We start from the raw sequence: 13084 nt of genomic DNA, 5'->3' as shown, positions 1-13084 counted from the left end.
AAGAGCCAGGGAGGTTTTTAATTTGTCATTACTTTCACAGACAGTGAGTGATCTCTGAGTGAAGCCGTGGCGATTGCAAATCCAGTGTATCCCTGTACTTTGAGCGTGTTCCCAAACAGCTGCCATTTGAGCCACTTCTCCTCAGCACTCTGGCTTGAGGTCAGGGTGGACAGATTGTGCATAATGTTTTTAAGAGAGCATGATAATGTCTTGAAGCAGGAGGCTCACTGAGTGTGTGATAGACATCCCATTCTTAATGTCTGGAAGGTCAAGCCTGCAGCTGAGACTCAGTGTCTCAGATCCTTTGGTGACTGATGGAATCATCCTGCAAGTCTAAAGTCATGCTGTGGCCATTTGGAGGTCTGGATTGGCCAAAACGTAGAGTTGCGTGGCAAAACTGATCTGTTGTTGGTCTGAGCCCACTGTGGGAGATTGAGTTTGTAGGCTTACCCAGGGCTGGATTACAGTATGCGTGTCAAAGACACAATCCAGCAAGCAGTAGAACCCACCGCAAACATGAACGTGTGCCCAGAGCTGCATCTCTACATCGGCCAGTTGCCAGTAACAACCCTGTCTCAGAGCCACATCACAAATACAAACACACAAACACGGGTCAGCGACTAGACAGTCTACTGAAAAAAAGAAATGGTATATAATATGAATTCTTTCCAATCAGTGCTTGAGTTAAAAAAAAAAAAAAAACACGTGCCAAGTTCTCAGAAATGTTTTCTTTCTTTTCGTGTTGGTTTCAAATGTTTTTGAAAAACTTGCAATTTTAAGAAATAATGTAATGTGGTGCATTCATCAACTAAAAAATTATATTTTGGTAACATTTACAAATATTTTAATTTCTCTTTGAATTCATGTAAAATGTACACATCTTAATTGTTATTTAAAATTAAATAAAATAATAATTACCGGTTTTTAATATCAATATACAATATATATTTAAACAACAAAATATAATAAATATAATAACAATAACAATAAATATTATATATTTATAAGAAATATTATATTACAAATAATATCCATTTATAATTATATATTTTAAAATATTATATGAAAAATTACAATAAATAAAACTGAATATGGCAGCCACTTTATTAGGTACACCTAGTCAACTGCTCGTTAACGCAAATATTTAATCAGCCAATCACATAGCAGCAACTCAATGCATTTAGGCATGTAGACATGGTCAAGACAATCTGGTGAAGTTCAAACTGAGCATCAGAATGGGGAAGAAAGGTGATTTTAGTGACTTTGAACGTGGGATGGTTGTCTGTGCCAGATGGGCTGCTCTGAGTATTTCAGAAACTGCTGATCTACTCAGATGTTTCATGCACAACCATCTCTAGGGTTTACAGAGAACGGTCTGAAAAAAAGAAAATGTCTTGTTGATGCCAGAGGTCAGAGGAGAATGGCCAGATTGGTTCGAGCTGATAGAAAGGCAACAATAACTCAAATAACAAAATTGTTACAACTGAGATCTGCAGAAGAGCATCTCTGAATGCACAACACATTGAACCATATTGAAGCAGATGGGCTACAGCAGCAGAAGACCACATCGGGTGCCACTCCTATCAGCTTTAGAACTGGAAACTGAGGCTAAATTCACACAGGCTCACCCAAAATTGAACAATAGAAGATTGGAAAAATGTTGCCTGGTCTGATGGGTCTCAATTTCTGCTGCAACATTCAGATGGTAAGGTCAGAATTTGACATTAACAACATGAAAGAATGAATCCATCCTGACTGTATCAGAGGTTTAGGCTAGTGGTGGTGGTTTAATGGTGTGGGGGATATTTTCTTGGCACTTTTTTTGAGGCCCTTAGTACCAATTGAGCATCATTTAAATGCCACAGCCTCCCCGAGTATTGTTGCTGACCATGTCCACCCCTTTATGACCACATCTTCTGACGGCTACTTCCAGCAGGATAACACGCCATGTCACAAAGCTCAAATCATCTCAAACTGGTTTCTTGAACATGACAGTGAGTTGGCTCAAAACCAATATAGAACCTTGGGGATGTGGTGGAACAGGAGATTTGCATCATGGATGTGCAGCTGACAAATCTGCAGCAACTGTGTGATGCTATCATGTCAATATGGACCAAAATCTCTGAGGAATGTTTCCAGCGCCCTGTTGAATCTATGCCACAAAGAATTAAGGCAGTTCTGAAGGCAAAAGGTCTGACCTGATACTAGCAAGGTGTACCTAATAAAGTGGCCGGTGAGTGTATATACACATTAAATATCATGCATTGTATTTCATTAATATCATTCCATTTTTGTGGACTAACCCTGCCTCGTCTGCTGTGTGAACATAGCTTAAGTGTTTCAAATGGACTGTAGAAACCTGCAAAAGCTATTAGTCTGCATTTTTATTCTCCTCTGGTGTCCTTTATAGCTGTGGACACTTGAAGTCTCAGCAAGAGAGACACAGCTATCTACAAAGAAATGATCATCATGGCTAAAACCCCCTCTGGATTCAGACACCAAGATTAATAGGGGCATTTAACTTCCTAAACTTGTCTTAGAGCCACTATTCATTGATTTCAATATAATCTGGGTCAGATCAATCCAATTTAAAGCGTTTTAGAGCCAATGTGACACACATGATATGCTCCCAGATTGATTAACGGGACAATGATAGCCTTGAAAAAAGAATCATCAAATTGGCCACTTCAATTGTTTGCCTTTTTGCATTGTAACTAATGGCCCGCTTCTAATGGACGCAGTGCACGCTCAACATAATACAATTTCCTCTCACTGAGAATCGAGACTTCGATTTGAAAGCGTCAGTAAATTTCAATTATCGTTATAAAATCATATCAGCGTTTCAGTGTAGCACACTTTTAGGTGATATTGAGCACAGATATTATGACCTGTCCCATGGCTTCAGTCATCCGACTTTATATATGTCACTTTCATCCAGGCCATTTCTTTAGCAAAGGCCAAGTTAATACATATACTAAATCTGATTAACATAAGGTCATAAAAGTTATTGTGTTATCATAATTTTTAAGGATAAAGAGCAGAGAAAAATCTCTTTTTTCCTGTTCAAAATCAGGTTATTTCTCACTGAAACGCACTACTTAATTTGTCACTGAGCGTTTAAAAAAATACAGGCACTAAAAAAAAAAAAAAAAAAAAAAAAATCTAGAAAGAAGCCAGTATTTTGTTTTTTAAATTTGTCCAGTATGTTATTTTACATACTGGAAGAGGGGGTGACCTGCACTCACAAGTTCACATCTGCTAACTTCTTTATTCGGCGTGACAACTTCGCAATGCTTCAAACGTGAATATCCACAATCTAAACTGCGCGTCTAATAGCTGGGTACAATCTCACAAAACTTCCCAAGAGGCATACCTGCAAAATCCATCTCCCCTCAGCATGGTAAGACAATAAAAAAGGCCCTTTTCTGGTCTCAGCCTCCCTCGTGGTAACCAAATGGGAAAAGTCACTCTCGAGTGGAATATTAACAATTTTTACAGTTAAGGTCAGGCTTAAATTTAGCAACACATATGTTTACAATGGTAATTATGCACATTACGCCACTATGGTGACGAGCTAGCCAACTCATCACTTTTATAATCTCGTAAATGTTTTGATGTCTGTATTTTAGCATGACTCTGAACCCTGTAAGATAACCATTTTGGTACTTTTAACATTGTAAGGTTTTAATCATTTCACTAACCTGAACGGAAACTGACAAGGGGAAAGGAATATAAAATAGGAAGTCTGGAAACGCAGATCTGCGCTAGAGAGTAAATCCATTTATAGGACGACGTCATCGCATTTTGGCTTCAGCTACTTTACAAGCTTTCCGAATACGAACAGACAATTACATGCTCTGGAAATGCAAAACAAATACTGCCTTACCAAATAAAATACCAGGCGACCTTCTGAGAAACACACCACAAAACATAACGAGGAGCTTAATTCACTAACTAAACACAATAAACATGCCATTAATAAAAATAAGAATAAATCTGTTAAAAGTAGACAATATTTAAGTCTGTTCAAAAGTTTAATCACCTAAACTGTGATAAACCCACCCTGTGTAATGCCTCTTCTGAGATAAGAGAAGATTTGAAGGTCTTTTATTATCCTCTTAGGCTTTTTGTTATCATTTGAGAAACATGGAAAACAGATGCTTAAAGTGTGAGACATTCCTTTTCAAAAGGTGTTTGAGGAAAATGAAGAAACAGACAAATCGCAACTCTGATCTCTGGACCGTGATAAGTCCCTCGAGCCAGCCTCATATTGATTTATAACAGCTATTTCCAAGTACGGCAATGTAAAAACACAGATGAAAACAATTACTCTATTTTTGTAGGCAACAAGTGAGGTGGGTGGTAACGGAGACATTTTTGAGAAGAAAAAAAAATCTGTCACAATTTTGCGCCCTCTCTCTCTCTCTTTCTGCCCCTGTCTTTCTCAAGCCGAGCTTCAACACACAACAAACGCTGGCCACATCACAGGCTTTTTGGGGCCTGAGGGGGCCCTTTGATTCCAGCACGCCGTGGGCATTAGCGGGAAAGTAATTAGGGTAAAAAGTTCAACCGCAGCTCCATGTCTGCAGCACTGCCAGAAATACATTTCCTCCCCTTTCACTGGGCTCTCCACAGATTCGCATGCATATTGGAAACACATTGAAATGAGGAGCCTGTTGAAGGGGCACTGGTGCTCTTGTACTGGTGTTTACAGCATTTAATTACTAAAAAAAAAAAAAAAAAAAAAAAAAAAAAAAAAATGACGCTGGGAAGGGAGACAGGGATGGCGAGGTGGACAGTTCAGGTATGAGGAACAGCTTTTCTTACCTCAAATGTCCTTATAGATAAGGTCAAATTGCAAATCATTGGTTGGCATCAAAACAACAACCTATTATCTACTTTTTTAACTATAAACTAAAAACTATATTTTAATGGTATTTTAATGGTATTTATATTTTAATCCTTAATGGTAAAAAGATTTACCATTAAAAAAAAAAAAAAAAAAATGAATTGGGATGTAGCATCTGAAATATCTAAGAAATATTGGGAAAAAATATACTGAAAAACAAAATATGGTAATATACCTTTGTACCTTTTTGGTACTATGTTCATGTAAAGCCACTAAACATTTAATCATTATTAAACATTTTAAAACAACAGAAGTTGACCCAAACTGCTATGCAAAAACTTGGTCAAAAATTGGTATATTAAATGAATAAATAACTAAATTAAAACATAAAATTTAAAAAAAAAATATATATATATATATATTGTGTAAAAAAATGATTGTGTAAAAATAATGCATTCGAAAAAAAAAGAACAATTACAAAAATTATTAACTTTTTTTTTTTGCTTAAGAAATGTAATCAGCATAATACTCCTAAATTTGCAAAATCATGAAAAGGATGATGTTACACGCCCGTGCGCCTCCTCTGCAATTAATCGGAAAGATAAGGAGAAGTATGCTCATGGAAAACCGATCTGAGACAAGTGCCCTTGAAAAACAGGGAAAACTTCAAAGCCATGCAATATTCCCATCCTCAGAGAGCTTGAATTATGTGGCCATCCAGTCAGCATGAAAAAAGCACACAGGGATGATCTGAGACCCAACAATGCACCTGGCCTGAACTTTCCAAATATCTTGAAGGGTGGAGAATCCATCACGGGAAGGAAACGTATTCATCTTTAACATGACTGTAAGAGTAAGGATTGTGTCTGTCAGACCTCTCAACAGATCATAACGCCTACCTCAAATTACACTGAAACATGCCGCAAAAGACAGATATGGTAAAACAGGACAAATGTCGGAAGGGAAAAAGAATGTGCGTGAGGCAGAGTGATAAACTTTTAACATTGTGTCTCACTCCCTGAGCTTCCAAATAAAGAATTAGACATCTCTGATGATTCATGACCATAAAGAGGTTTTATTTCTTCTAATCTTTTTTAATGTCCACATAAGAAACCAAAAGTAAACACTGGTTTTAAAGCAGACCCATGCATCAAATGCAACAGCAGAGGAGGGAGACAAACAGTCCTTCATATCTTGTGTGTGGGCAAAAAAAAAATAGGCAACTGAGCCAGAAGCATAAGAGAGAAGAAATATTACATTTTATCAACACTCTGGGTGTGTAGTGTACACACAAACTAAAAATGCAAAAAGAGCTAAACAAATAATTGTAGACACTGAGTAAATGACCATCTAATTTCTAATGATTAAATGGCGACGATTGCAATTTTTTTCCCTTTAAATTTACTTTGTGAGAGACAGTAAAATGTGCAATGTTTTTGCACTACCACCACCAGATGACAGATGAATCCCTCCTATTTACCTCCACTTATCTCTGCAAGGTCGCACCCATTGAGCTAAGAGATCTCACAGTTCCAGGTGTGATGGCAAGAGAGTAACAGGCTCATGGGCTCTAAAAGCATCACTTCCCAATCCTCCCTTAATCCTGTGTCTAATACAAACGCACAGAGATTTATCATTTAATACACTTAAGAGGGATTTCTCACATCTCAATAAAAATGCAATGAAAAGCACAGCTTAATAGCACAGTAGGCTTTAGCTAAGTCGCTTTAAAAATAGTCAGTGGACAACACTGGCTTTTTGCTCCTCAAAGCCATTGTGTAATTAATAAGTAGGCAGTGGGTGCCAGCAGGACTTTGCATGGATACAGTTTTGGGTAAGGACAATTAGGGCCAAGGGTAAAGAAAGGAAAAAGAGATCTCATTGATAATACTGAGCAGACAGTGGGCTGATGCTCTGCTCTTCAGGCACCGTGTGGCAGGCGTGGAGTCAAAAGTCATGGCTCTACGCCTGTGAGGACCTTCTTCCGAACCTCCACGTGTTGTAGTCCCTGACAGCGGTCCAGCTGTAATCTCCACAATGACAGAGGATTGCATTAGAGGATTGCAAAAAAGACATCCACATCCTCTCCATGGAGATCTGGAAATTTGAGGGGAAGGAAGAGAGGGCACTGTTTTCTGCCTGCCCAAACGACTTAATTTCTCCACAATCCAGAGAACAAAAGCAGGCCTCTTGAGAGGGTGAACTTTTACCCCTTCCAAACATACTTACTGCAGAGGCCACAAATGGTTAAATGGCATGCTTTTAAATCCAACTTAAAGACCCATTTTTATTCCTTAGGTTCTGCTACAGAGGTTATACCAAATGTTCTGCAAGTAAATGCTGTCATTTTTGTTAACCATTTCTTTTTCCTTTAATTTGTTTCTTTACTTATTTTGTTTATTTATTTATTTATTTTCTTTCTTTCTTTACTTCAATTATTTCAATTTCTTTTTTCATTTTCTACTCATGATCCATGAATTAAAAGTTTTATGCTATATTCCATCTAGCATACTCCTAAACACTACACACACACACCGAGCGTGCCACATGAGTCCTGAAAAGTGAAGCCGTAACGGGACGTGAGACAAACTAAACAGTCAAATATTTTTTCCTAAAGATGGCTTCTCTCATTTTAGGCAGTTTTTAATCACACTGATGTTAGTTAAATTATTTGTTCTTTAAATAAGTTGGTTTTAGTTAGTTATCCGATGCTATAAAACCACGGGTTTTGACGTCATGATTGACAACTGAGATTGATAGCTTCTCTGAGCGCAGTAGTCACTGAAGCACAGACTTTTTTTCTGGAGCTTTAATTTCTACATTTCAAGAACTGTTTATTTCACACCGACATAATGAGTTGTTCTGCAGTATTAACCAATTCTGCAGGAGTGTGGGCAGGACCTTGATATCGCGGCTCCACTTCGCACTCACTAATGCGCAGACTCGGGCTCCAAGTTCACTATGCGCAGACTCGAGACTCAAGATGTCAGCGCCATATTGGCACTCTGGTGGCTTCACTTACTACATGAGAGAAGAGAGTGAAGGTGCGTCGTTTATCTTTTTTTACAGTCTAAGACACACACACATACACAAATACATGCACACGCTCTCTTTAACGAGAATATTCCACAACCAACTAACAAGTAGAAAATAATATGTAATTCTATGTATTATTATTACTCTTGCAAAATTCATACTGAAATCTGTTTACATATTTGTTATATCTACAATATAATATGACACTGCAATATGTATTTGGTACGAGAGAACACAGGCTCAACCTGGTCACTGTAATACCTGTAACCCTAATTAAAATAAAAAGAAAACAATGGTACTGTGGAAAATCAAATCCTTTCCAGATTCAAGTGGGTTCCAACGGTGGATTGAATAGCACATACATTCTTTGCTAATTTGCAAACCCTACCGGCACTGTAGAACAGCACGAAGGGCAGCATGTGTACTTTACTGTCAGGAAATTCACCAGATCCATACGTTGTTTGGACTTAAGACATAATCCCCTCCATTGATAAAATTATGTTGAATGTGTCTGGCTGGAGTTCTGCAACGAAGGATTTAGCACACATGCTTTTTCCTCTTTCTGGTTTTCCTTTAATTTGCAAATCTTGTAATCTAAGCCTAAAGCTGAGTGAACCAACTTCTAAACCAGCAGTGCTGTATCGGCCAAGACTGCAATCTGTTTTCCATTTGAGTGTCAAGACAGCATCCACACTGGTGGTTGACAAAAGCTGTTATTTCAAAATGATTATATACTAAAAATTGTGTGAGGACTTTGGTAAGTTTATGAACTATTTCAGTAAAGGGGAAAGAACCGAGCACAGTGCAGCCTTTCAAAAAAAAAAGAAAAACACAGAGCTAGGCTATTTACCAAACACTTCTACTGGAACATAGCAGCGGCAACACCATTCACCCGGAGGGAGAGGGTTATGGTTTTCAACACGAGGCATGTTTTCAGCATTAGACCAAACGTTGCTGGAGTACAAAGCCAAACCGTCAGAGCCTGTCTCCATGTCGGGGCGGACACGGCGCGTTTGGCTGCATAAGTGCCGGCAGAGCAAAGCTTTAGTCTTGGAACGGCTGGGACGGTGGTCTCCATCAAAGTGTGCTGAAGACAGACTTCCTTATTCTATTTCCTCGGGAGGAAATATTGAGTTAAGATTTGCAGCAGCAGCGGAGGAGTTCATTTTAAGAGGTGGCAGACATAGCTGAGGGGAGGAGAAGAGCCAATAACTGATGCGCCCTGCTCCCTCTCACTCCCTAAGGGGGCATATTTCTCACAGATCGCAGTCTGACTCTGTTAGGAGTCCATGGTTGCAGATCTGGCCCTCTGGAGCTGACCGGGTCGGTCAGTCAGTCAGCAGGGTTTGGCCGTCTCTCTCCAGACCACTCCCTGGCCCCATCAGACCTTTGCTGCAGGTTATTATGTATAACAAATTACAGGTTTTCAAATGCACTTAGGATCTGTAGCTCATAATATCTAAATGTTGCAAACACTGAGGGATGTGGCTTAGACTCTACCATGCTTTAAAACGGGAAAAAGCCATAAACCGGACAACGACGGAACATTCCATTAGCACATGGGCTTCACCTCATGAAGAGTTTTACATGTCTCCACTTGTGTCGCACACAGCAGGAGATGGATGCAAGCCTATTATATCCATAAAACATCACTTGGAGAAAAATCCAAAGATCTTAAATGCCCTTGACCTGCATACAACCCTGAACTGGCCTTTCTCAAATGAACGATAAAAAACAAGGTTCACGAAAAAAAAGTCTAAAATAATATTCTAAAATGTACACAGTTTTTTTTAACAGCTGAAACCTTAACAATGACAAATAAATACAATGTCTGCAAGAGCTAATTGAAAGAAATGTATATATCTGGTAATGAAAATAACCGACAACAATTTAATTATCAATTATACAGGCCTGTGCACTGAATTAGTGACATAACTTGACATAACATATCAAAAATACAGTAAAAATAGTAATATTGTGAAGTATATATATATATATATATGGGGTGTAACGGTACACAAACATGATGGTTCGGTACGTACCTCGGTGTTGAAGTCACGGTTAGGTACAGCAGGGGGGAGAAAACTAAACATAAAATTGCTTATTTTTTCTTCTTTTTATTTAACAGTGGTTTATTGAACAAATTGTGTCTATGTATTTAAATAAATTCAATTCTAATGAATATTTTCTTGAGGATAAAAAAAAAAATCTATCTAATCTAAGCTAATTCTATTAATTAAATATATAGGAAGCCTTTTCTTGCACATTACTATAATATTAAAGGTTATTATTAAAAACAAAGCCCAATCTATTAAATTTAGTTGCTATGTATTTTTAGATATAATAACCAACACTGTAAAAAACATGTAAATTGCACATAAGGCAGGTTTTGCATTAGCTTATAAATCTAAGTATATTTCCAATTCATTTTTGAAATATAATCATTTACACAGTTACTGTCATAGCTTGTTTTCATGACAAATTTATTAAAACATTATATCATTAAAACATTACTAAAATGTAAAGTGAATATATGCACTATATTAGCTTATGTATTCATTATATTTAGTGAAATGCTCCCCTCTAGAGTTCATTTCTCTAGTGAACTATCATACGGTGGACACTAAATGACTTTCCTGAGGTAAATGTAATGCTACATGAGATATTATTCTCAAGCTGTTTTATTGATGTCTTTCTGCGGTTGAAACACTGTTTGAGAGAGTACACATAAAAATATCTATGCATAGTAGGGCTGGACGATTAATCGTCCGAAATTCAGAACCTCTAACCGACGTAATTTTCCCATGTCGGTTATTTCGGTTTTTTAATCCTGTTAATACTTCCCCCTTAAAAACACACTACCGTGTGTGTAGCCACGTGACTCTGCCCCATCCAGTCAGTGGCATAAAAGCAACACGGAGGTGAACGCCGGTTCAAAACACAGTGATGGCGCACGAGCGGTGAGCCTTGCGTCTTCACTAAACTTTGTCAGTTGTATTTGTTTTAAGGTTTGCCAGTTTGGACATTCAAGCGATTTTAGATGATTGGATGTATATTATTTCGAGCTACCGTGCTCACGTAGCTGCATTGTGGCACGAACACTCATAAAAACAGTAGCTGCGCAAAACGTGAAGATCACGCACACAGAGAGGAACGCAGAAACTAGTTGTCAGCGCTGTCCTGTGATTTATCACTAAAGTAGCTTAGAAACTCAAAACTTATTATAGCATATATTTTTCTACTTTTAAAGTAACTATTTACAACCCACAGCTTCACAATTATAGAGAGACGGTATGACTAATTCACACACGCAATCGCTCTCATTACATACTGGTACTGTGCTAATTTATCTTTATCTGATTTACAATGAGCAGAAAACTGTAAGAAATGTTACGAACCATAGATAAAATAACTGCTGATAGTGAGCTGTTATGTCAGAGCACTCTTTCATTAGGAAAAAATATCCCACCCTAAATAGTCAATCATATTTACAGTACAAACCTTGTCAGTGAACTATGAGGGCAAAAAAAACAAAATCATCGTTAATTAATCGTAATCGAGGTAAAATGTTCAATTAATAGAGGTTTTGATTTTAGGCCATAATTGTCCAGCCCTAATGCACAGATCATCTGTTCTTCTTCTTCTTTAGCACTTTTTCCTGTTTTTGCTGTTAGTAAACAGTGTTGCATTACCGCATGCGCCCCCTTTTGAATTGGAGTGTGGATCGCCAGTGACTGACTGTATTTGTCATCAGACTGTATGCACCAACCCGTGACGTCCGTGCAGTGATGGTTCGGGACGAATACATATATAATTTATTCCTGTGAATTTTTAGTAGCCATTACTTCAGTCTTCAGTGTCACATGATCCTTCAGAAATCATTCTAATGTTGGTGCTTTTTAGTAACATTTCTTATTACTATCATTAATCAATGTTGAAAAATTATCAAAAAGAAAACTCTGCTTTTGATAAAATCCTTCTATTATTGAGGCATCAATCCCAGCTTGTGCTGAAACTGTGCTTGTGTGTAGCTGTAAAACAACCAGGAGTGACCTGCGAATATGAAAGCTCTGGCACCATGCATAACACTAGGCCGAGCTGACAGTGGAAGTGACATCGTCGTTGTGCACTCACCCCGAAGAGCCCGTGCTCTTGCACACGCCGAGGAGGGGCCGTTTCTCAGCAAAGCTGTCAGTGTTGAGGGAACCTGCAGCCGGAGGGACAGAAAGGGGAAAATTAACCACTGACCCACATAAAGAGGGACATTCATTAGCCACACGCATATGAGGCCCGTTGTCTCTCTGCCAAAGCCACCCACCCACCGAACTCAAACGTTAACCAGAAACTACCTCAACAGGAAGCGTGCTGATTGCATTACAAGAGATTTGTAATCAAAATTATGCCTTGAAAATGTCCTCAAAAATAATAAAAAAAACAAAGCGGGCACCACGTTCCTGTCAGCTTTGATATTCACACACTCTCAGCACCAAAAAATAATGCCCTCCTCCTCACAGAGACTTGAAGATCAATGAAATTAAAATACCAGCATGCAAGACATTAAATGGAGACAGAGAACAGAAATGCCACTCAGCGCAATGTGTTGAACGCAAACCATTTCTCTAATGGAGAAAGCCTTCAAAGCTTTAGGAGGAGTCTTCTGTCTGACTGGCTTTAATTTCAAGGCTTCGGAGGAATTACAGAATGGCAAAAGGCCGGTAGGCATATTTTGGGTGGAGAAAACATGTCGCAGTAAGTTTACAGATCCCATATTTATCTAATTCTCTTGATTTCCATTCATGTCCAGAGAGAAGAAGATGTTAGCCTTTGTGGAGCTGTAATTTGTGTAGCCATGCCATGACACTAATCAGCTCCAGAAAAGTACGGTCCTTGTGGCATGGCGTGTGAGAGCAAATGTGTCATTCTCAAACCTTAACACTTTAAAGGGCCTCTCCTCCATCTTCACTTCTCTGTCATCAGACATTGCAACTGGTCACGATATCCAATCATAATGCAAATACAACGGGCCTCTAAAAGACAACAGCTGCCTTCTATTTGAAAGTACAATTAAGGGGCAGAAAACCAAGCTGTGCTCCTCTCTGCCTGTAGCTGTGCACCTCGAAAACGGCTGGACTTTGAAACAAGTGGTTTTCATTTGTATTTTCCAATGCCTGCTTTCAATTCATGCTGAGAATTATTGAA

The 13084-nt window shown here is 38.4% G+C and overlaps 1 protein-coding gene across 10 annotated transcripts in view; it reads right to left on the bottom strand.

The window, feature by feature from the left end:
* The window catches only part of bcas3 (BCAS3 microtubule associated cell migration factor), a 261158-nt gene that overhangs the window by 236644 nt on the left and 11430 nt on the right, over nucleotides 1-13084 (bottom strand). For all 10 annotated transcript variants that reach the window (XM_051863582.1, XM_051863581.1, XM_051863579.1 and 7 more), the window contains exon 7: nucleotides 12020-12092. In XM_051863582.1, coding sequence (XP_051719542.1) covers nucleotides 12020-12092 — 73 coding nt within the window. The remainder of the gene's footprint in view (nucleotides 1-12019; nucleotides 12093-13084) is intronic.

The sequence above is a fragment of the Ctenopharyngodon idella genome, chromosome 15, assembly GCF_019924925.1.
Source record: "Ctenopharyngodon idella isolate HZGC_01 chromosome 15, HZGC01, whole genome shotgun sequence".
In the NCBI taxonomy this organism is placed as follows: Eukaryota; Metazoa; Chordata; class Actinopteri; order Cypriniformes; family Xenocyprididae; genus Ctenopharyngodon; species Ctenopharyngodon idella.
The sequence above is the reverse complement of the archived record's forward strand: the minus strand, read 5'-3'. Positions and strand labels throughout refer to the sequence as shown.